The sequence below is a fragment of the Aquarana catesbeiana genome, linkage group LG05 (assembly GCF_042186555.1).
Source record: "Aquarana catesbeiana isolate 2022-GZ linkage group LG05, ASM4218655v1, whole genome shotgun sequence".
NCBI lineage: Eukaryota > Metazoa > Chordata > Amphibia > Anura > Ranidae > Aquarana > Aquarana catesbeiana.
This window is the reverse complement of record NC_133328.1, coordinates 243026106-243052111: the sequence shown is the minus strand read 5'-3', so window position 1 is coordinate 243052111 and position 26006 is coordinate 243026106. Positions and strand designations below refer to the sequence as shown.

At 44.9% G+C, this 26006-nt stretch overlaps 1 protein-coding gene across 1 annotated transcript in view; it reads left to right on the top strand.

The window, feature by feature from the left end:
- Positions 1 to 26006, top strand: part of LOC141144710 (sodium-dependent neutral amino acid transporter B(0)AT3-like) — a 339059-nt gene that overhangs the window by 267930 nt on the left and 45123 nt on the right. Inside the window, exon 10 of the mRNA XM_073630653.1 lies at positions 10653 to 10812. Coding sequence (XP_073486754.1) covers positions 10653 to 10812 — 160 coding nt within the window. The remainder of the gene's footprint in view (positions 1 to 10652; positions 10813 to 26006) is intronic.

Here is a 26006-nt window from a genome sequence, read left to right as displayed (position 1 = left end):
CAAAACTCCAAAAATGGGGTGGTCCAAATTCTTGGCACCCTTTCAAAATTGTGGATAAATAAGATTGTTTCAAGCATGTGATGCTCCTTTAAACTCACCTAGGGCAAGTAACAGGTGTGGGCAATATAAAAATCACACCTGAAAGCAGATAAAAAGGAGAGAAGTTCACTTAGTCTTTGCATTGTGTGTCTGTGTGTGCCACGCTAAGCATGGACAACAGAAAGAGGAGAAGAGAACTGTCTGAGGACTTGAGAAGCAAAATTGTGGAAAAATATCAACAATCTCAAGGTTACAAGTCCATCTCCAGAGATCTAGATTTGCCTTTGTCCACAGTGTGCAACATTATCAAGAAGTTTGCAACCCATGGCACTGTAGCTAATCTCTCTGGGCGGAAGAGAAAATTTGATGAAAGGTTGCAACTCAAGATAGTCCGGATGGTGGATAAGCAGCCCCAAACAAGTTCCAAAGAAATTCAAGCTGTCCTGCAGGCTCAGGGAGCATCAGTGTCAGCGCAAACTATCCATCGACATTTAAATGAAATGAAACGCTATGGCAGGAGACCCAAGAGGACCCCACTGCTGACACAGAGACTTAAAAAAGCAAGACTACAGTTTGCCAAAATGTACTTCAGTAAGCCAGAATCCTTCTGGGAAAACGTCTTGTGGACAGATGAGACCAAGATAGAGCTTTTTGGTAAAGCACATCATTCTACTGTTTACCGAAAATGGAATGAGGCCTACAAAGAAAAGAACACAGTACCTACAGTGAAATATGGTGGAGGTTCAACAATGTTTTGGGGTTGTTTTGCTGCCTCTGGCACTGGGTGCCTTGAATGTGTTACCAAAGGATTTTGGGTCGCACTGTAGAGCCCAGTGTCAGAAAGCTGGGTTTGTGTCCGAGACCTTGGGTCTTCCAGCAGGACAATGACCCCAAACATACGCCAAAAAGCACCCAGAAATGGATGGCAACAAAGCGCTGTAGAGTTCTAAAGTGGCCAGCAATTAGTCCAGATCTAAATCCCACTGAACACCTGTGGGGAGATCTTAAAATTGCTGTTGGGAAAAGGCGCCCTTCCAATAAGAGAGACCTAGAGCAGTTTGCAAAGGAAGAGTGGTCCAAAATTCCGGGTGAGAGGTGTAAGAAGCTTATTGATGGTTATAGGAAGCAAATGATTTCAGTTATTTTTTCCAAAGGGTGTGCAACCAAATATTAAGTTAAGGGTGCCAAGAATTTTGACCAGCCCATTTTTGGAGTTTTGTGTGACATTATGTCCACTTTGCTTTTTTTCCTCCCTTTTTTTGTTTTGTTCCAATACACACAAAGGGAATTAACATGTCTATAGCAAAACATGTGTTACCGCAATACTTTTCTGTGAGAAATACTTGATTTCCTGGAAACATTTCTGGGGTGCCAACAATTTCTGTCATGACTGTATATTTAGACTGTGAGGAAGCGGTATATGACGAAAGCACTCAAGCGGACTGTGGGACGTTTCGTTACAAGGACGTCGGGCATCTGCACAGCATCCTTGTTTGTTCCTCTCCCTCTCCATCAACACTGAGGTCACATTAGCTGAGCGAGGGAGAAAAGAAACATTAGAATACAAGTCAGTACCAGTGTGCAAAGGTGTAATCGCTTTGAAAGAATAAATCACCTCTAATGTTGGGTGTTCTATGCGCGTGGATGTTGCTGCGGTATATAAAACTATTTGTTTTTTACATTTTTGAAAGGGGTGCCTCGAAATTGTATGGAATTTTAAAGGATGTCTTGACTAAAATGTTTGAGAAACGCTAAAATAAAACAGCATACATCTTGACAGATTACCTTGGTTACCCTCGAGAAAACACACATACAAGTGGCAGTGGTGGCCCATCCATTAGGGGCGCCCGGGCGCCGCCCCCTATATGCAATGGATAGATTCATACATAGCATGAATCTATCCACGACTGCCTGCGAATATTCATTCATTGAGAATGAATATTCGCTGTCGCAACACTGATCCTCCTCCCGGCCAATCCCGTGGTCTGCGATTGTATGTATTGCCAAATTCTCTGAAACACCTTTGGAGACAGCTTATGGTAGAGAAATGAACATTCAATTCAAGGGCAACAGCTCTGGTGGAGATTCCAGCAGTCAGCATGCCAATTGCACACTCCCTAAAAACTTGCGACATCTGTGGCATTGTGCTGTGGGATAAAACTGCACATTTTAGAGTGGCCTTTTATTGTGGCCAGCCTAAGGCACACCTGTGCAATAATCATGCTGTCTAATTAGCATCTTAATATGCCACACCTGTGAGGTGGATGGATTATCTTGGCAAAGGAGAAGTGTTCACTAACACAGATTTAGACAGATTTGTGAACAATATTTGAGAAAAATAGGCCTTTTGTGTAGATAGAAAAAGTCATAGATCTTTAAGTTCAGCTCATGATAAATGGGGCAAACACAAAAGTGTTGCGTTTATAATTTTGCTCAGTGTAAATAACCCCTGTTAGTTACACTGTGTGTTTGCTTATTAGGTAAGTGACTCTACTAAAAAGAAAAGAATAGTTGCACACATAACATGCCTTGTCAATTTAAAGCCAACTATTCAGTCCTAATCTTACTATGAGCCAAGAGTAAAATGTAATCTGGCTATTTGTAATAGGTGAAAGCCAAGTCTTACATCTAGTGGCATGTAGCCACAAAGTATTATAGGTGTTTTTTTTTATACTTAGTGCCATCTAGTGGCCCAATGCAGTATTTTTTGTTTTAAATCATTGAAAAAACATTACACCAGATAAGGAAATAGCCTGCTAATATGTTTTTACCACATTAGCACAGAACAAATGTTCATGCTATTTCACTGGGCAAATTGCTATGCAAATTGTTTTTATAAATATGCCCCTTAATGTGGATTAATGTCACACAAAATACCACTTTGGAAACTAAATGAATCGAAGCTCCCAGGTTTTTGTATAGATATACAAAATTATTTACATTGCTTCACTGCCACACTTTTATAATACAAAAAATGCACATTGTAGAAAGTGTTGGGCTGTGTTTTGCAATGACCCACATTGTGAGACAACTAACCCTATAAAGAATGAATGCCTGAATGAGTCCCAAGTTATTTAACTTGAAAAATCTAATTTGTACCACCAAAATTACAGCTTGCAACAAGGGCCTGTTGCATTAGGTGATATTTTGTAATGCCACACTCTGCTGCAAAAGCACAAACCCGTAGTACTTTAAAAAATGAATCTCTTCTATAAAACTATAAAATTTAGTTTGCAACAAATATCTGGTGATCCTAATGTCTATTGCGGGGGGCAGGGTTAAATGTTTAGCTGTGTAAAGAGTACTCGGTGCAGTAACTTAAAGGGGTTGTAAAGTCAAAAGTTTTTTTATCTTAATGGATGCTATGCATTACAATAAAAAGCATTCTGTGTGTAGCAGCCCCTTCAGCCCCTCTAATACTTACCTGAGCCGCATCTCTATCCAGCGATGTCGGCCATCCAGGACTCTCCTCCTGATTGACTGAGACACAGCAGCGGCACCATTGGCTTTCACTGCTGTCAATTAAAGTCTCGGCCTGGGAGCCCCCATAGCAAGCTGCTTGATGTGGGGGCACTCAACAGGAGGCAGGGGGCAGAGGAACTCGAGAAGAGGAGGATCTGGGCTGCTCTGTGCAAGACCAACTGCACAGAACAGGTAAGTATAACATGTTTGTTATTTTTAGAGAAAAAAAAAACAAGACTTTACAATCACTTTAACCACTTGCCCACTGGGCACTTAAACCCCCTTCCTAACCAGTCCAATTTTCAGCTTTCAGTGCTCTCACATTTTGAATAACAATTACTCAGTCATGCAACACTACCCATATGACATTTTTGTCCTTTTTTCACACAAATAGAGCTTTCTTTTGGTGGTATTCATTCACCACTGGGTTTTTTTTTTTTTTTGAGCTATGAATGAAAAAAGACCGAAAATGTGGTAAAAAATTGCATTTTTCTCTGTTTCTGTTATAACATTTTGCAAATTAGTCATTTTTCTTCATACATTTTGGCCAAACTTTATACTGCTACATATCTATGGTAAAAATAACCCAAATCAGTGTATATTATTTGGTCTGTGTTAGTGGCGGCTGGTGGTTTTTTGTTTGTGGGGCGGCAAGCAACCACCCCTCGCGGCACCTGAACCCCCCCAGCACTTACCCGATTGCCGGGCACATCGGGGATCATCGGGCACATCGGGCAGGGGGACAGGCTGCGGCAGGCATCTTGCAGCGTGTTCCATGTCCTTCTGAGATCACGGCAGCTTCCACTGTGCGTCTCCTCCTAGGTGTCCAATAGGATCGCCTAACCTTTCAGCCAATTGGGAAACAAATAACAGACCCACGCTTCCTGATTGGCGGAGAGGCAAAATGGTGTTAGAAAAGCAAATGAATATTTGCTAACATATCTGGGTGAACTCCGAGCGCAATGCTCTGCATTTTGAGTCCACCCTATTTTGAAGCCTATTAGAGCCTATGGCTCTAATCAGGTGCTCAAAAAACACCCCCGCCGCTGTAATTGAGGTACCTGGCTTCTGAAAAGGGGCCGGACGCCTGAATAGGTGGTGGCAGAAGCGGCCATGGATAGATTCATGCAATAGATCAGGGATATGCAATTAGTGGACCTCCAGCTGTTGCAGAACTACAAGTCCCATGAGGCATAGCAAGACTCTGACAGCCACAAGCATGACACCCAGAGGCATGATGGGACTTGCAGTTCTGCAACAGCTGGAGGTCCGCTAATTGCATATCCCTGCAATAGGTGATAGAGGGGGCAGTGAAAGTTAGAGAGTCTACAAGCTATGGTGCCAATTACTGAAAATTGATCACACCTGATGTGCTGAGGCCCAGAATGCAGAGCATTGTCAGGTGTTCTAGGGACATAAATTACACATTTAATTTCTTGACTACCTATTACACTTTTGAAGGTCCTGGAGCACCAGGACAATGAAATTTACCCTCAAAATGACCCCATTTTGGAAAGCAAACACCCCAACGTATAATCTATTAAACATAGTGAGTGTTTTGAACATGTCATTTTCTTCCACAAGTTTTTGGAAAATGTGGAAAGAAAAAGAAAACATATTTTTTTTTTTCTACACAAAGTTGTCCATGTATAAGATATTTCTAACACATAGCATGTACATAGCAAAAATTACGCCTCCTGAGTATGGCTATACCACATGTGTGAGACTTTTACACAGCCTGGCCACATACAGAGGCACAACATGCAGGGAGTGTCACATATCAGCTGCGGAGCTGATCTGTGTCTCACCTTTACTGCTGTAGGCCGGCTGGCACCTGTTGTTCCACTAGCTTGTGTTCAGCTCTGCAGCACTCTGCAGCTATGGGTGTCGCCGGCTCCACCTGTTGCTTAATATATGATTCCTTCCTGCTACTTCCTGTCCAGCCCCTCATGTGCTTCGCTATTTAAATCCCTTCTGACCAGCTACTGGTTGCTTGAGCAACATTTGTTTCTGAGTCTCCTTCGTGTAACCTGCCTTTACCTGACCTCTCGTGAACTGATCTCTTGTGTACCGACTCGGCTTGTTCTGATTACGTTGTCTGCAGCCCGCCCTGACCTTGGCTCGCTATCCGGCTCTCCTTTGCTTCATCTATCCATCCATCCTTGTCTGACAGTGTCTTCTGGTACTTCCCTAGCGAGCAGGGTGAACCTGGGGGTCATGACCTGGGGTCAGCATGCAGCTAAGCCCAAACCCTCGTGAGGGGGGTCCCTGGCAGAATACCAGCTGGCCCTTAGACTCCACGCCCTGGGAGATCCCGTGTCACCTGCTTGCCTGTAGGCTCTCTGTAAGTAGTACCGTGACAGGGAGCACCGTCAGATGCTCTAGGGACATATAAAGAAGGGATACAGCGCTTTATATGATGTAGGTAAAACAGCAGCCAACACAGCTACAGACCCAAGCAATAAATGTAAAAGTGAAAGTGTAGCACTATAAAACTTTAATAAACGGAAAATATAGAAACCAGTGTCAAAAACCTGATATAAAGGTTATAAATAGATATGACAAGCCATAAATAAAAATTTCAGTGAAAAAATTCACAATACAAAAATTTTCAAAGATACGGTATGATCATATCCTGTGCAAAATATACAGTACAATATACATGTACATACTGGTGATACAATAATAATAAGAGGGGAAATCACCAAAGTAAATAAGAGTGCCAAAACACCCAACTAGAAATAAATAACAATTATAAGCAGCAGTCCAGGCATATGTTGGTAAAAAACAATATATATTAAAGTCCAAAGATATAGTGAAAAGCCTTGGAGGTCTGGACAGATGTTTGAGACCGACAGCGTTTCAGGAAAGGCTAGAATGGTGAAGAAGCCGCCACCAAGAGTCTTAGGAGGCTTACCAGATGTTGTTGACTTGGGGAGGCTTATGCCACCCAAGTCACAAAGGTTTTGAGACCAGCTGGTTAGAAGGGTACATCTTCTTGGACAGCCACGATGGATCCTAGGTTAGGACGGCAACTTGGCACCAACGATCGCCCGCGGCGGCATATGGATAATGTTCCAATAGGGGGCCACAAACGGGTGTTCACATACCATGCGAAAACAAATGAAAAACTCGCATAGTGTGATAACGTAAAAACTAATTTATTTACAGGAGTATAAAAACTGGCTCACATGTTAAGGATCATCAAGAGCATGTAAAGGCAAGTAGCGGTAATTGTAATGGGTCCACCCGACACGTTTCTGCTAAAAAGCCATCATCTGGGGTGCGGACCCCCTACACATCACCGCTTATAAAGAGCTAGTGACCCCATATGGAAGTGCCATGGTACCGGAAGTGTAACTGAGTCACACAACTTCTGGTCGGTTAGACCACAAACAAAAACCCATGTTAAATTATATAATACCAATAATTGAGATGTTCCAATGCGTGTAAATAGTAAAAGGATATCGAATTTGAGCCTCGTTCTCACGCCATATTGTAACATCACTCTGCTCTGAAGTAGCGGCGTCACGATGTACCGCAAGGGGCAAACCAAGCCTCTTTGTGGGGATGGTCATGTGACGCGATGTGGGAATGGTCATGTGACGCGATCATTTGCGGCGTGATTACGCCACAAGCGACGCAGGTCACGTCTTAATTGACAGCCAAGTCTCCGTATGTGTAAACATAGACCAGAGGGAACACCCATTGGCTCGCATCACTACAGTACAAAACAGAGGGATCGAACGAGCCACAAATAAACAGATCTTACATGCATGACAATTAAGTCATGTAAGCACCGTCAGGTGCTCTAGGGACATACATTTCAAATCTAATTTCCTACCTATTGCACTTTTGTGAGGCACTGTAGGGCACTGATGGGCACTATAGTGGCACAGATGAGCACTTATGTGGCAGAGATGAGCACTTATGTGGCACAGATGAGCACTGATGTGGCATGGATGTGCCACAGATGAGTATGGATGTGGCACGGATGAGCCCTGATGTGGCATAGATGAGCACTGATGTGGCATGGATGAGTACTGATGTGGCACGAATGAGTACTGATGTGGCATGGATGAGTACTGATATGGTATGCATGTGGCATGGATGAGTACTGACGTGGCACGGATGAGTACTGATGTGGCATGGATGAGCACTGATGTGGCACGGATGAGCACTGATGTGGCATGGCTGTGAAACTGATGAGCACTGATGCGACATGGGTGAGGTACAGATGAGTACTGATGTGACACGTATGCGGCACAGGTGAGTACTGATGTGGCACGGCTGGGCATGGATGAGCATGAATGAGGCATGGCTGGGCACAGATGAGTACTGATGTGGCACGGATGAGTACTGATGTGGCATGGATGAGTACTGATGTGGCACATATGAGTACTGATGTGGCATGGATGAGTACTGATGTGGCATGGATGTGGCATGGATGAACACTGATGTGGCATGGATGAGCACTGATGTGGCATGGCTGTGGAATGGATGAGTACTGATGTGGCATGGATGAGTACTGATGTGGCATGGCTGTGGCTCGGATGAGCACTGATGCGACATGGGTGAGGTACGGATGAGTACTGATGTGACACGTATGTGGCACAGATGAGTACTGTTGTGGCATGGCTGGGCATGGATGAGCATGAATGAGGCATGGCTGGGCACGGATGAGTACTGATGTGGCATGGATGAGCACCGATGTGGCATGGCTGTGGCTCGGATGAGCACTGATGTGGCATGGATGAGCACTGATGTGGCATGGCTGTGGCTCGGATGAGCACTGATGTGGCTGGCATGGGTGAGGTACGGATGAGTACTGATGTGACACGTATGCGGCACGGATGAGTACTGATGTGGCATGGATGAGCACTGATGTGGCACGGCTGGGCATGGATGAGCATGAATGAGGCATGGCTGGGCACAGATGAGCATGGCTGGTGAAAAGCAAGTGCAAAGAAATTGAAAACTTATTTTTATTTTTTATTGTAAAGTTGTCAATTTATAAGATATTTATAACACACAGCATGTACATACCAAGAATTAAACGTCAAAATACATTTTGCAACTCCTCCTGAGTATGGCAATACCACATGTGTGAGACTTTTACACAGCCTGGCCACATACAGAGGCCCAATATGCAGGGAGCACCGTCAGATGTTCTAGGGACATACATTTTAAATCTAATTTCCGACTTATTACACTTTTGTGAGGCACTGTAGGGCACTGATAGGCACTATAGTGGCACGGATGTGGAATGGATGAGCACTTATGTGGCACAGATGAGCACTGATGTGGCACGGATGAGCACTGATGTGGCACGGATGTGGCACAGATGAGTATGGATGTGGCAGGGATGAGCACTGATGTGGCACAGATGAGCACTGATGCACTGAGGTGGTAGCAGGGGATGACCTGCTACCACCTGTGCCTTTGCGCCTCACGCCTCGTCTTGAGTCCATGCTTAGAAGCTGGCTTTCCATCTTCAGCGGCGGATTCCTATACTGTTAGCATCAGATTGCGTAGGATCAAGGATCAGGACTCAGGAGCGTCACCAGGACTACCCTTGTTGGGACCCGCAATGCCTGTATTTTCAGCTTAAATGGTAATCCACTGGATGCTTATGCCTGGTCCGTGGAAGCGCACGTCCATTGGTGTATAGCGATTGTCTCCTGGAAGTGCACCATTGAGGATGATCTTCATTGAACCTGACCGGTCACCTGTGTAGGAGGTCTGGGAGATCTTAGCAGCATTCCTGTTGCTCTACCAAGCCTGTTTAGACCCCCCTGAGTAAGGGCGGTCACAGGCTTTCTGGTAAGCCTCCATTGTTTCTATTGAAAGGTGACGGGCAGCACAAGTGGTGGAAAACATAGACCCAGCGTCACGCATTGGAAATCTTCTTTTTGGATATTTTCATTTATGAACTGTATTTGTCACCAATTTTTTGTGTTTTTATATGCATGTTTATTGCCAATGGAGTAATTACTTATGGACTATTTTTTCACTTGACTTTTTTGCACTGGATTATTGATCACTTTTGTTATACTGGTAGTATACTGTATACATTATCATTATACATATCATACTCACTTGTAGTATTTATCTGGCGCTGCACTCTTATTTTTAGCTATAAATGAGGCATGGATGAGACTGAATGGGCACAAATCAGCGCTGTGGGCACTTCACATCCAGCCCACAAGCGCTGCTGCACCAGCTCCCTCCTCTCCTCACATACTGTACCGATCGGTGTGAGGAGAGGAGCTGAACCGGACATGCACCGGCTTGTTTACAAGTGAGCACTCCGTCATTGAACACAGCAATCACATGGTAAAGGGCTGCTGTCATTGGCCCTTTACACTGATCCCTGATGCACCGGGTCCGGAAGACCTGGTCATCACAGACACTAACGTGTGCACACCCCAGGGGGTGCATGGGGAAGCGTGAATTCAGGAGGACCTCCCTTGATGCCCTCCCAGAACTAGCCGACTGCACTGAAGCCGTCTTTCTGCTATGGCCCAGTCGGCAAGTGGTTAAAGTGATTGTAAATTATCACCTTGTAAAACACAACCCATTCAGTTTAAAATAGAGATAAAAGGCAAAACATTTTTGTATAGATATAAAAAAAAGAGGAAAAGCAGCAGCACACTGAACTTCCCGGTGACAGGCTGTGCAGCATGGGGGGGGGGGGGTCAGTACAAGTCTAATCATTGGAGGTAAGTACACCGAGTTCCCCGCGTAGCTAGAGAACTGACCACTGTGTGTTCTCCTGCTTAGTGTGGTCAGTTTTTAATAGGAAAGCAAGGGGACTAGAAGGAACACCAGGGGTTTCACATAAAGGAAGCAATACAAAGAGAACAGGAAACTTTCTTAACTTTCTTATACAAGTACATGGTACAGCAGGTACATATCAGGAATATGAAGTGTTGGGGTAACAAACGCTTTAAGATACATTTGGAAAAGTAAAGTGACACTAAGTTTGAGATCCCTTTCTGTGTCTCTCTACATTCCCCCTCCAGAAAATTGGACAGATCCTTGCAAACTATACTTTGGCAGACCTTTTACAACTCATCATCAAATGACTTGGAAGTTGACAAGTTGTGTATAGCAAAGCTTTAATGCCTCTGTTTTTTTATCTCTTCTAGGTTTAATCTGCCTGATATCGTTTGGAATGTCTCTTATTTTTACAATGAGATCTGGAAATTATTGGCTTCAAATTTTTGACACCTTTACAGGTTCCTTGACACTTCTTATAGTTGCATTTTTTGAAGTAATTGCTGTTACATATGTGTATGGAATTAAAAGGTAAACAGATTGCAACTTTTCATTTATTTATGTATCTTAAACTGCTTGCTTTGATATAAAAATACAGAGGGTTGAGAGAGAGTTTGTTGGCTTTCCCTATCCTGTCCGTATACTGACACTATGGCTGCTCTGCTGCCCATCCTCAACCTTTTGAGTGGGGTGGCTTACCCAAAACCCCCCTTATAGGCCCTTCTAAGCTTGCTGGCCATAGTTTGAAGGCTATGCAGTGCATTATGGTTCTTAGAAAATTATCCCAGGTAATTCAGTACATAAATTTACTGGGATCGTGGATCTCAAAATGTACATATAATCATTATTAGCACAGAATATTTGTGGAGTATCCACTTTAAGTGAAGCACTACTTGAAGGAAATATATTTATCTATGTGGTATTGAAGCAACAGGTCGCAGTTGTAATTAATTGTTTTAATCTGGAAACAATTGTAAATGTCTTAACACAGTTAAGTGCTTTTTACTTAAAGCATATGTGAACCCTTACCTTGTAAAACAACCCATTCCGTTTAAAATAAGTGATGTCAAAATCTCTGTTTTCAGCTGCATAAGGGGTTTAGAAACATGGGGTGGAAAAATAGTAGTGCACTGATCTTCTCAGTGAAGAGCTGTGTGTGTGTGTGGGGGGGGGTGGCGGATGTGTAGCACTGCACAAGTTTGATCATTCGAGGACAAGTAGGCTGTTCTCCGTGCACAGCCATAAAACTGACCACACTGAGATGGATGTGATTCCACATCTAGCGTGGTCAGTTTAAAATAGAAAAGCAGGAGGACCTGAACAATTCACCAGGTGTTTCACACAAAGGAAGCAATACGAAGAGAAGAGGTTACTTTTGTACATGATACAACAGACACATATTAGGAATATGCTGGGGTAACATAAAATGCTGGGGTAACATATTTTTAATGCTTAGATGATCTGTGTGGAATATTGTATTACTTTTTACTGTAACCTTAGTATGTTGTAACTTTTCTTGTACCTTAGATCGACAATACTTATAATAATAATACATAATAAATATAATAAATAGATATGAAAAGAGACTGACTCCAACAGTTTGAGGTTTGTTCTCTTTTGCTGATCAATCACTTTTTGTAGAATCTAAATTACCATCTTCATTTTTTTACCTATTTTTTTCTATGATAACGTGATAAAAAGATCAAAGTAAAAGTATAACTATATGTAAAACAGTGGAGAGGGCTGGGAACCCTGGTCAGGTTTTCATTGCTATCTGTTCCCCCTTTGAGAAGATTACCCCTTCTGATTTGTCCTGCTTATTGTTATCATTGAGACTAAAAGTGAAAGAAAATCCCAAATTGGTGGTGGTCACCAGAACAGGAAAAGAGGGGAAATCTTCTGATAGAGACATTAGTTCTGATGAACTAGGGAAATTTACCCAATGGGACATTGATTGCAAAAAAAAAAAACTTGACAGGGGTTATAACCCTCCTTTACTCTACCCAAAATGGAAAAAATTCAAGTTAGACTTATCGGTAACTTGTTTTCCAAGAGTCTTTCAGGACAGCACTTGAGAGAGTGACTCCTCCCCTTGCCAATTGGAAACACCTCTTCCACCAAAAAGAAAAGGAGGCTCTTTTCCACATATTCCCAGTAGTAGTAGAGAACCTCCGGCCCCAAACTGGAACACATAATCGAGATATGGTTAGTCACAGTATATATATAAATATACAATAGGGCGGGATGCTGCTGTCCTGAAAGACTCTTGGAAAACAAGTTACCGGTAAGTCTAACTTGAATTTTCCCCATAACGTCTTTCAGGACAGCACTTGAGAGGATAATAGAGACTTACCCCCCTAGGGAGGGACCACAGCCTGCAGAACTTTTCTGCCAAAAGCCTGATCCCCTGCTGACAGGAGATCCAGTCTGTAATGATGGACAAATGTTAAGTAGCTTCACCACGTAGCCGCTTTACAAATTTGATCTGGGGTGTCACCAGCTCTTTCTGCCCATGTAGTGGCCTGGGCCCTCATTGAATGAGCCCTAATTCCCAGCGGGGGAGATAAACCCTTCTGAGAATAGGCTACAGAAATAGCTGTCCTAAGCCATCTAGCCAATGATTTCTTTGATGCTTGGTGGCCTTTTTTGTTTCCAGAAAAAAGAACGAATAATGAATCCAAAGATTTAAAACCTCCCGTTACTTCCAAATAATGAAATAGGGTAAGTCTTACGTCCAAGTTGTGAAACTGCTCTTCCTTTTTTCCCCGAAGGGTTAGAACAAAAGGTTGGGAGAATAATCTCCTGAGACCTGTTACGAAAACTTGCCACTTTCAGCAAAAATCCTGGATCTACTTTAAGGACAATCCTATCTGAAAAAATTGACAAAAAAGGCTTTTTTACTGATAGGGCGTGCTGTTCACTAATCCTTCTTGCTGAAGTAATTGCGACAAGAAAAATAGTTTTCCAAGTTAAGTTCTTTAGAGATATGGTCTGTAATGGCTCAAATGGTTCTTTTGCAAGAGCTTGCAGAACCCCCGAGAGATCCCAATTTGGAAAATGCTTCACCGGGACCGGTCTTGACCTGGAATGTGCTTTGAAAAATCTCATGATCAGAGTTTCTGAAGATAATGATCTCTCCAGATAAACTCCTAATACGGCCACTTGTACTTTAAGAGTGCTGACTGAAAGATCTTTGTCTGCACCTTTTTGCAAAAACTCCAAAACTGAAACTAGGTCTTTAACATCCCTATGTTCTGAATGACAAAAAGAAACATAGACCTTCCATACTTTGGCGTAAATAGCCCTGGTTACCTTTTTCCTACTGGAAAGCAATGTAGACATTAACTATTCTAAAAAGCCTTTGCTTCTCAACAATTGCTCCTCAGATACCAGGCAGTGAGCTTTAACCTGGCTATATCTGGATGATGTACTGGCCCCTGAATAAACAAATCCTGACTGAGCGGAAGATGCCAACATGGTTTGATTGCCAACTGTAGAACCGCGGAAAACCAAGCTCTCTTTGGCCAAAATGGAGTAATCAAGATTATTGATACTCTCTCTTTTAGTATTTTCCTCAACACCAGTGGAATCAACCAGAAAGGAGGAAAAGCATACCCCAGGAGAAAATTCCATGAATGTGCCAGAGCATCTATCACCTGAGAGCCGTCGTCTCTCTGAAGGGAGAAAAATTGCAGGAGCTGCGTGTTTTGCCTTGAAGCAAACAGGTCTACTTGTGGAAGGCCCCAAGTTCTGGTGATCAATGCAAACACCTCTGTGTTCAGACTCCACTCTGATTCCTGAACCTTCTGTCGGCTCAGATAATCCGCTACTTTGTTTAACGTGCCCTTGAGATGGACTGTGGATAGAGATAGTAAGTGGTTTTCCGCCCACTCCAGAATCTCTACTGACAGTAAGTGAAGAGCTCTGCTTCTTGTGCCTCCCTGATTGTTCAGGCTATGGTAGTTGCATTGTCTGACAAAATCTGGACATGGCAACCTAGGAGGTTTGGAGAGAAGACAGCTAATGCTAGGGTGACCGCTTTTAGTTCTCTCCAATTTGAGGATTTTTCGGCCTCGGCCTGAGACCACGTTCTCGGTGCCAGAGCCTGACCCATGTGGGCCCCCCATCCCCGCAAACTGGCGTCTGTTGTGACCACTTTTCTGGTCAGAAAAGACCAAAGAAGACCTCTTTGTAGTACTACATGCCTTTTCCACCCCCAAAGTGAACGTTTGACTCTGGTGGGGATCTTTATCTTCGTATCTAGACTCTCTGTCCTGTGGTTCCATGTTCTCAGAAGGAATCTCTGGAGAGGCCTGAAATGCAGCCTTTCCCATTAGATGGCTGGTATAGAAGAGGTTAATATTCCCAAAGCCGACATAACCTTTCGAACTGAAATCTGCTGATTTGTTTGAAGTGTCGTTACTACCCTCTGGACCTTGATCTTTTTCTCTTCTGGGAGAAAAATCTTTTGTTCTACCGAATTTATCAAGTATCCCAGAAAAAGTACTTGCTGAGCTGGAATGAAATTCGATTATTGAACATTCACTATCCAACCTAGTGACTCCTAATGACTGCGGGCTCTGTTCAGATCCCCCTGCAACTTTTCCCTGGATAGGGCAAAGAAGAGGAGGTCGTCCAGATATGGGATTACCGCAATCCCCTGGAGTCAAAGAAGGGCGAGAGCTTCCGCCATTACTTTCGTAAAAATACGCGGAGCTGACAACAGGCCGAAGGGAAGGGCCCTGAACTGAAGATGTATTTACTACCCTCTGGAGCCTCGGATCCTTTAAAAGGTTCTTCATAGCCAGGGCCTTTGTTAGATCCCTTGGTAGGTTCGTTACAAAGTATCTTTTTTGGAGGGCGATCCGAAAACTCTATTCTGTAACCTTGGGACAGCATGTCTAGAATATATTGACTTTCTGTCACGCTGGCCCAAAGGGGGAAGAAACTTTGAAGCCTTCCTCCCACTGGTAAGTACAAGTCATTGCGTTTTACCGGAGGCAGCAGGATGATGGAAAAGGACAGTTCCCTTTCCTTTTCCCTTCTGCGACGCCCAATTTTTTCTTTTCTCCTGGGGTTTGGTTTGTTCTTGAGCCCTTTGAGAATGAAAAAAACGCTTAACTGGCTGTTTTTTCTTTTTGATAGGGAAAGACTTCTTTTTATCAGCTGTTCTATCTAGAACTGCATCTAAGTCAGGACCAAAAAGCAAGTCCCCCAGGAACGGTATCCCACACAGCTTATTTTTGGATGCCCATCCCCCGACCAAGTTTTGAACCACAAAGCCCTTCTGGCCGAGTTAGCTAAGGCTGCAGATCTTGCTGTCATTTTGATTGATTCCGCTGAGGCATCAGAAATAAAGGCTACAGCGGCTGACAGGGTCGAGAAGGAATCCAAAATTTCCTGTTTTGATGAGTCTGCCGAAATATGGGCCTTAAGTTGATTCAACCAAAACTCCATATTCCTGGAGACGACAGTAGTCGCCATAGCAGGTTTAAGATTACCCATGACGGATTGCCAAGCCCTTTTAAGTAGCTGATCCATCCTTTTGTCCATGGGATCTCTTAAAACCCCCATGTCCTCGAATGCCAAATCTGTTGATCTCGAGACCTGGGAGAAAGCGGCATCTAGTTTGGGACTTTTGTTCCAAACCGCCGCTGGATCTTCATCAAAAGGAAAACGCCTTTTTAAGGCTTTAGGAAAAAAAGGTTTTCTCTCTGGCTCTGTCCACTCTTTCTTAATAGCCTCAGAAATAACTGAGTGTACCAGGAAGTTGCGATTTTTTTGTTCGCTGAGCCCTGCATACATTTTGTCATGCAGAGATAACTCCTTTCTTTCCTCTTCCAGACCCAGTGTGGTATAGATTGCTTTTAACAGGCCATCTACCTGTTCTAAAGACAACTTATATTTTGAAGGTAAATTTTCTCCTCCCTCCTCCTCATCAGATTCTTCCCCAGACTGGGAGGGGGAATGTCCCTCTTGGGTAAGAGATGCTTCGGTCTCCACCGCCGGGACTACTAGTGAGCCCTGAGAGGACTGTGAGGTAGTTGGCTGACTCAGGGATGGGTTTGCTAGAGAAGAGAGAAATGATTGAATAGTCGCATCAAGAGCTTTCTTAACAGATGCAATCAAATCGCTGCAAGCAGAAGAAGCTTCTTCTTTAACTAGCGAATCAATACAGGTTTGACATAAAGTCTTCTTCCATCCTTCAGGTAGTTTTGCTTTACATGAAGGGCATTTCCTTTTTGCCACTGGATCAGAGTTCTTGGCCTGCTGTGAGACAAAACAAGGAAAAAAGAAACCATCCCAATGAGACAACCTGTCCTTCTCTTCAAGGATGCTCACCACAGGTGCACAGTGAGAACCAAAGCCGCCTCATGTGCCCAGGCAGGTCCCTGCCACCAGGGGGAAGAGAAAGAGAGAGAGAGAGACCTCACAGTAAAAGGAGAATAGTATACAACTACCCCTTACCTGGGCCTTGCTGGTGCCTGTGCCTGTCCCACTCGCTCCCGCCATCGATTCCATTGAGGAGCGCTGCGTTGCTGTGTGCGTGGCTGGACGCCGGTTCCGGACTCCAATAGCACCATTGCGCTGGACCAGAACCGCCAAATAAGTACCAGCCCAGTTCCTACCCTCTTCCCCTGCGATTTCCGGTGGAAATGACGCCATACGCCTGTTCCGTGAGCGCCACCCCCTCCGGATGCCTCACTTCCAGCGAATGGAGCAACACATGCCATCCCCAAGATGGCGGCGGCGTCATAGGCAACAGATGGCCGCCTGTGCCTTGCCACCGCCTAGGAATGATGCCCACAGCAGTCCTGACTCACCCTGAGCCCAAATGAAGAGGGAGTGGGGGGCCCAGCCAGCAGCACCTGACAATAGCTGTGGAATGGGAGAAACAGCTCTCATGAGGTATGTAAAAACATTGGTGGAACAGGAAACCTGGGCTTTCAGGACAGCACCTAAGAGCCCTAACTTCCCCACGAAGTGTTCCCTCCGGAGGAAACACAAAAACTGGCAATGTGTGGAAAGGAGCCTCCTTTTAAATTTGGTGGAAGAGGGGGCGTGTCCAACTTCCGGTATGTGAGGAAGCCTTTCTCCGGAGCTCCGACCGCGCCAAAATCCTGAGTAATCCTGACGACCTGTAGGCTACAAATCTTCATTCCAAACTTATGGATAGAGGATTACTTCGGCACCTAAATATGGTAAAATATGGCCCAAGTGCGGATCCCACGCCCGCGGAGAAGCTGGCAAAGTTTGCCCATGAAGACTGCTGGCTTCTACTGACCCACCAGACCGTGAGTGGACCGAGGGGGATAGAGACTGGCTGGATCCATCTGATCCACTGGCTCGTCCCCTGCCCTCTCCGCATTCAGATTCTGGGGAGAGTGGCTCCGGGACACAGGGAGGTGAGCCGACGCTGCTGCAGATTATGGACACTATCAAGAGCTGCCATGCGGCCCTCTCTACACAAATAGAATCCATTAGGGTCAAATTTGCCTTGCTTAAAGATGAGGTGCAGAAGGTGAAGCAAAACAGCAGGCAGAACACAGAATAAGTGCAGTAGAGGATGATCTTAACCCTTTACTACTGCAGGTGAGAGATATGACGGCGGACAACAAATCCCAGGAGGCCAAACTGGGAGATTTTGAAGACAGGCTGCGAAGTTACAACCTCAGATTCATAGGATTCCCAGAAGGCACAGAAGGGAAGAATCCTGAGGAATTCCCAATGTTCTGGCTCAAGCAAATATTTGGGCCTGATAGTTTCTCTCATCTATTCGCTATTGAACGAGCGCACAGGGTCCCGCTGAGAGCACCCCCTCCAGGGAGATACCCCAGACCCATGTTGGCGCGCTTTTTATACTTTAGAGATAAAGAGACTATACTGAGGAAAGCCCGCAATTTGCCTGAATTGATGCACAACAATAATAAGATCTCCATTTTCCCTGATTTCTCTGCGGCCACGCAGAAACAGAGAGCGGCATTCCAGAGTGTGAAGCAGCGTCTGAGGGAACGAAGCTTACCCTACAGTATGCTCTATCCAGCTAAGTTGCGAGTGGTACACAAAGGACAAACACAATTCTTTTTATCACCCAAAGAGGCGAATAGATGGTTGGAATCCCTGGGACAAGGTTAGTGCCTTTGACATCAACACCAGAACGGGATATTACCCAGAAAAACCCAGGAGGCCTCCTGGGCTGTGAACACAAGCATGGTTTCTTTTTTGTGCCATATATTTGAACACTTGCAAGACTAAACAACAAGTTTGATGAATATTGGTTTATAAGATCCTGTTAAACTTCAAGCCGAACAGGGGAACTATTGTGAGATCTCCAAGCAACGCGGTCCAGTGAGGGCTCAGTGGACTCTCACATACCTTTCCCTAAAGCCTCCTGCCCGGCTGGTGCAGGGAGAATACCCCCCCCTTTAGGGAGAATTTGCTGCAAAGTTTGGGGTAAAAGTCTGTGGGATGTTCGGGGCTGCAGGCAGGGTGGGGGGAGGGGAAGTTCAAATCACCAAAGATGGTGCCAAGAAAAGTTATGTTGTTTTTTTTGTTGTGGTTGATTTTTCTTTGTTTGTTGTTGGGTATTATCTACATCTAATTTCCCACAAGTGTTGGAGAATGATGTGCACTGAGCATGGGTCCTACCTGTGCACACAAACACAAACATCGCATCTAGTAGGCTCCAAAACGTTGGCCCTCCACAGAGCCAGTTTCAGTAGAGCATTTCACTCAACTTACTCCAGTTACGCTAGAAGAGTATCTGTGCTGATAGCTAAATCACTTGTATACACTACTAAGACAGTGAAACTAGACCCTATGGGCAGATATGTGGCATTGGTATTGATCATCAATAATCAGGCATACACTTTTATAGCTGTGTATATACCACCCCCATTTACAATTAAGGTATGGGAGGAGATGATGACGGAGGTGTTGCAAATGGCGGAAGGTCCCCTTATTCTGGCTGGTGATTTGAACGCAGTATTATCCCTGGATAAGGACAGACATGGGATGGCTATGGTGGGGGGATCCCCACTAGAAGCATGTGTAAAGCCTTATGATTTAGTGGAGGCATGGCGGTGGAAACATCCAGACGCCAAGGAGTACTCATGTTTTTCCTCCACCTTCAATACCCTTTCCAGGATAGATTTATGTTTTGTGTCTAGAGAATTGTTACCAAGGGTGATAAATGCTCAATATCTGCCGAGAGCCATCTCGGACCATTCCCCCATGCTTCTCGTTATTGATATGGAGAAACCACGGGGGTATGTGGTGTGGAGATTGACCCCTCTGTGGCTTAAGGAGGAATGCTTCGAGAGGGCAACTGCAGCATCCATTAGCAACTTTTGGATAGAAAATAAAAACGAGGTTCCGATTGGGATCACCTGGGATGCCTTCAAAGCCACGCTTCCGGGATCTACGCCGGGGTTGGTCAAACAATTCCAGTCAGATAGGGGATGGAAAGTGAGGGAGGCAGAGCAGGTGGCCACTAGGGATGAGCTTCCAGTTCGAGTCGAACTCATGTTCGACTCGAACATTGGCTGTTCGCAAGTTCACTGAACAGCGAACAATTTGGGGTGTTCGCGGCAAATTCGAATGCCGCGGAACACCCTTTAAAAGTCTATGGGAGAAATCAAAAGTGCTAATTTTAAAGGCTAATATGCAAGTTATTGTCATAAAAAGTGTTTGGGGACCTGGGTCCTGCCCCAGGGGACATGGATCAATGCAAAAAAAAGTTTTAAAAACGGCCGTTTTTTCAGGAGCAGTGATTTTAATAATGCTTAAAGTCAATCAATAAAAGTGTAATATCCCTTTAAATTTCGTACCTGGGGGGTGTCTATAGTGTGCCTGTAAAGGGGCGCATGTTTCCTGTGTTTAGAACAGTCTGACAGCAAAATGACATTTTGAAGGAAAAAACTCATTTAAAACTACCCGCGGCTATTGCATTGCCGACAATACACATAGAAGTTCATTGATAAAAACGGCATGGGAATTCCCCAAAGGGGAACCCCGAACCAAAATTAAAAAAAAAAAATGACGTGGGAGTCCCCCTAAATTCCATACCAGGCCCTTCAGGTCTGGTATGGATATTAAGGGGAACCCCGGCCAAAATTTAAAAAAAAAAATGACGTGGGGTTCCCCCTAAATTCCATACCAGACCCTTCAGGTCTGGTATGGATTTTAAGGGGAACCCCGCGCCAAAAAAAAAAAAAAAAAACGGCGTGGGGTCCCCCCAAAAATCCATACCAGACCCTTATCTGAGCACGCAACCTGGCAGGCCGCAGGAAAAGAGGGGGGGATGAGAGTGCGGCCCCCCCTCCCTCCTGAACCGTACCAGGCCACATGCCCTCAACATTGGGAGGGTGCTTTGGGGTAGCCCCCCAAAACACCTTGTCCCCATGTTGATGAGGACAAGGGCCTCATCCCCACAACCCTGGCCGGTGGTTGTGGGGGTCTGCGGGCGGGGGGCTTATCGGAATCTGGAAGCCCCCTTTAACAAGGTGACCCCCAGATCCCGGCCCCCCCCCTGTGTGAAATGGTAAGGGGGTACATAAGTACCCCTACCATTTCACGAAAAAAGTGTCAAAAATGTTAAAAATGACAAGAGACAGTTTTTGACAATTCCTTTATTTAAATGCTTCTTCTTTCTTCTATCTTCCTTCATCTTCTGGTTCTTCTGGTTCTTCTGGCTCTTCTGGTTCTTCCTCCGGCGTTCTCGTCCAGCATCTCCTCCGCGGCGTCTTCTGTCTTCTTCTCCTCGGGCCGCTCCGCACCCATGGCATGGGGGGGAGGCTCCCGCTCTTCTCTTCTTCTTTTCTTCTCTTCTTCTCTTCTTCATTTTCTTCTCCGGGCCGCTCCGCAATCCATGCTGGCATGGAGGGAGGCTCCCGCTGTGTGACGGCGCTCCTCGTCTGACAGTTCTTAAATAACGGGGGGCGGGGCCACCCGGTGACCCCGCCCCCCTCTGACGCACGGTGACTTGACGGGACTTCCCTGCGACGTCACAGGGAATGCCACAGGGAAGTCCCGTCAAGTCACCGTGCGTCAGAGGGGGGCGGGGTCACCGGTGGCCCCCCCCCCCCGTTATTTAAGAACTGTCAGACGAGGAGCGCCGTCACACAGCGGGAGCCTCCCTCCATGCCAGCATGGATTGCGGAGCGGCCCGGAGAAGAAAATGAAGAAGAGAAGAAGAGAAGAAAAGAAGAAGAGAAGAGCGGGAGCATCCCCCCCATGCCATGGGTGCGGAGCGGCCCGAGGAGAAGAAGACAGAAGACGCCGCGGAGGAGATGCTGGACGAGAACGCCGGAGGAAGAACCAGAAGAGCCAGAAGAACCAGAAGAACCAGAAGATGAAGGAAGATAGAAGAAAGAAGAAGCATTTAAATAAAGGAATTGTCAAAAACTGTCTCTTGTCATTTTTAACATTTTTGACACTTTTTTCGTGAAATGGTAGGCCCTTACCATTTCACACAGGGGGGGGGCCGGGATCTGGGGGTCACCTTGTTAAAGGGGGCTTCCAGATTCCGATAAGCCCCCCGCCCGCAGACCCCCACAACCACCGGCCAGGGTTGTGGGGATGAGGCCCTTGTCCTCATCAACATGGGGACAAGGTGTTTTGGGGGGCTACCCCAAAGCACCCTCCCAATGTTGAGGGCATGTGGCCTGGTACGGTTCAGGAGGGAGGGGGGGCCGCACTCTCGTCCCCCCCTCTTTTCCTGCGGCCTGCCAGGTTGCGTGCTCGGATAAGGGTCTGGTATGGATTTTTGGGGGGACCCCACGCCGTTTTTTTTTTTTTTTTTTTGGCGCGGGGTTCCCCTTAAAATCCATACCAGACCTGAAGAGTCTGGTATGGAATTTAGGGGGAACCCCACGTCATTTTTTTTTTTTAATTTTGGCCGGGGTTCCCCTTAATATCCATACCAGACCTGAAGGGCCTGGTATGGAATTTAGGAGGACTCCCACGTCATTTTTTTTTTTTTAATTTTGGTTCGGGGTTCCCCTTTGGGGAATTCCCATGCCGTTTTTATCAATGAACTTCTATGTGTATTGTCGGCAATGCAATAGCCGCGGGTAGTTTTAAATGAGTTTTTTCCTTCAAAATGTCATTTTGCTGTCAGACTGTTCTAAACACAGGAAACATGCGCCCCTTTACAGGCATACTATAGACACCCCCCAGGTACGAAATTTAAAGGGATATTACACTTTTATTGTTTGACTTTAAGCATTATTAAAATCACTGCTCCTGAAAAAACGGCCGTTTTTAAAACTTTTTTTTGCATTGATCCATGTCCCCTGGGGCAGGACCCAGGTCCCCAAACACTTTTTATGACAATAACTTGCATATAAGCCTTTAAAATTAGCACTTTTGATTATTCATGTTCGTGTCCCATAGACTTTAACGGTGTTCGCATGTTCGAACGAACTTTTTTCCTGTTCGCATGTTCTGGTGCGAACCGAACAGGGGGGTGTTCGGCTCATCCCTAGTGGCCACCGAGTCGGAGGTGGAATACATAAAAAATCCTACTTCTGACACGCATAGAATATGGAGGGAGAGTATAAGACAACTGGATTTAGTATTAATAGAAAAAACACAGATTTACTTTACCAAGCGCAATGGATATTTGAATTTCGGGATAAAAATAGCAGGCTATTGGCGTACTTGGCCCAATCACAACAAGCTCCAACCTCTATCCCGCGAATATTAGATGCGAATATGAAACCATGCACATCACAAGTAGACATAGCAGAGGCATTTTTAGCATATTATACGGAATTGTATACCTCAAGGGTGGCTTATGGAATGGAGGAGGTAAGGGAATATTTAGGCCCAATACCCCTACTAGAGCTCACGGAAGAGGGGGCGGGGGAACTAGATAGTCCCTTTTCGATTGAAGAGGTTATCTCAGCTATTAGGTCCCTAAAACCTAACAAGACACCTGGTTTAGATGGATTCCCGGTGGAGTGGTACGGGGCATATGCAGAGATTTTGGCCCCTAAGTTATTGGCAATGTATGAAGACGCGTATGATAAGGGTATACTACCTGAATCCATGAGAGAAGCATTAATAGTGTTGATCCCCAAGCCGCACAAGGACCATGATTTACTGTATGTGAGTCATATAGACCAATATCTCTTATTAATGTTGACGCAAACATTTTAGCTAAACTTTTGGCAAAAAGACTGAATAAGGTTATTGCATCCATTATTCATACTGACCAGACAGGATTCATTCCTGAAAGGTCGACTGCCATAAATCTGAGACCTCTTTTCACTATAATACAATCAAGGGGCCCTGCCCTGGATACCCGGGTGGTGGTGTCTTTAGACACGCACAAAGCGTTCGATTCCATAGAATGGCCCTACCTGATCGTGGTCCTTGGGCGGCTGGGCTTCGGCCCAAAATTTATAAAATGGGTTGAACTTTTATATGCAAACCTCCAAGCTAGACTAAGGGTTAATAACATCATAACGGGACAATTTAAAATAGCTAGGGGCACACGGCAGGGGTGCCCTTTGTCGCCCCTGCTGTTTGCCTTTGCAATAGAGCCGCTGGTGGCTCTGCTGAGAGCAGACGGGTCAATCAAGGGTTGTATGATTAATGACAGGGAGGAGAAAACATCCCTATACGCGGATGATATGCTATTATATCTAGAGGAAGCGGAGGGATCGTTGCGCACAGCCCTAGATAGAATCTCTGACTTTGGGAAATATTCCGGGTTCAAAGTGAACTGGAGTAAGTCAGTGATACTCCCCCTGGATCCTGCGTATAATCCGAGAATCCCTCCAGAGGTCCCACTAAAAATAGTTAACAAATTTAGATATTTGGGGGTTGAGATCCAATTACCACTAAGCTTGTATGTATCTAATAACCTGACACCGATCTGGAAAAGGCTAAAAGAGAGTACACAGACCTGGGCCAAGCTGCCTCTCGGCCTCCTTGGGAAAATCAACATATTTAAAATGATTTACCTGCCCAGGTTTCTGTATCTGCTCTGGCATGCCCCAGCATATGTCCCTAAAAAATGGTTCACGGATATAGATAAGACAATTTCCTCCTTCCTATGGGGCCCTAAACCAGCTAGAATATCACTAGAGACACTTCAATTACCGATAAGTTCGGGAGGGCTGGCTCTCCCAAACCTACGCTGTTACTATCTTGCAGCTCAGCTAACACATGTTCACTGGTGGGGTTTTCCGAAGATGAATATTGCCTCAGTGGCAACCCAGGCTGCTCAAGTGTATTCGTATGAAGCATTATCCAATATACTTTATAGAAACGGCCCTTATCCGGAGCAGGGTGCTGATATTTTGAAGCTATCAAACAAAATATTTCATTTGTGCAATACCAAAACGGGTGGGTCTAGCCTGGCAGAATCTCCTAATGCCCCACTATGGTATAACCCCCAGCTTAAGGAAATAACTAAATTGCCGGATGGAGTGTGCTGGGCAGCATATGGGGTTAAGTATGCACATCAGCTGTTCAGAGATGGATTCTTTAAATCATTTACAGACCTGAAAGTTGAGTACGCCATCCCCAACACTTTCTTTTTCAGATACCTCCAACTACGTCATGCTGTAATGGCTCAATATGGTAGGGGTAAAATAATCCTCTCCCCCTCTGCAGTGGAAAAAATTATTGCTGAAGAAGATCATGGAAAAATGATCTCTAGATATTACTCGGCTTTGCTGTCATCCTCTACCAATAGGGTGGAGAGGGTGGCGGCACAGTGGAGGTTGGATATACCATCCTTTGGGGAGGAGACTTGGCTGGAGGTGTTGGATACAATGCTGACCTCAATGATCTCAGCTAGAGACAAAATGCTTCAGTTCAATTATTTACATAGAATTTACTATACACCAGAACTATTACACAAAATGGGTAGGAGGGAATCCCCGGAGTGTCCCTGTTGCAATGCAGAGGTGGGGAGTTTCTTCCATATGGTGTGGCAGTGCCCTCGGGTGGTGTCATACTGGAGGTCAATCCTCGCTTATATGGAGGAGAGGCTTGAGCTTCCAAACATATATTCCCCAGCCAGGTGTCTCCTTGGGGAACTGGAGGAGGAAGAACTACCCACATCACAGAAGACCCTTCTGAGAATAGTATTCTGTTATGCTAAGAAAGCACTGGCTTTAAAATGGAAAAACTCAGACCCTCCCTCCTTACAGGAATGGTTAAAATTGGTTAATAATGCCATACCAATGTATAAACTTACATATCAAGCCAGAGGTAGCACTAAAAAGTTTGACAAAGTGTGGGGAAAATGGATTAAAAATATTTCTGGAGATATTGAAGTGTAAAAGCCTTATCATAATTGACAATGACAGGATAACAAAAGTGACAATTACATAGGAGGTGAATGAACAAATTCCGTTTGTGAAACAGGGATAGGGTGCGCAAAAATAGGGAATAAGAAAGAAACAGTAAAGTGGAAAACTTGTGGAATTAACAATCTTATTGGTTATTTTTTTTTTTTTATTCCTTTAGGATAAAAATGATTTACATGTATATCAGCAGTTCTATGATCTAAATAAATGTTATTAGTCTGTAATGTAACTTCATGTAAATGTATGTAAAACTGAAATGTGATATGGATATGTAACATTTTGTGAGTTTCAACAAAATTTACCCTTTAAAAAAAAAAATTGGTGGAAGAGGTGTTTCCTATTGGCAAGGGGAGGAGTCACTCTCTCAAGTGCTGTCCTGAAAGACGTTAAGGGAAA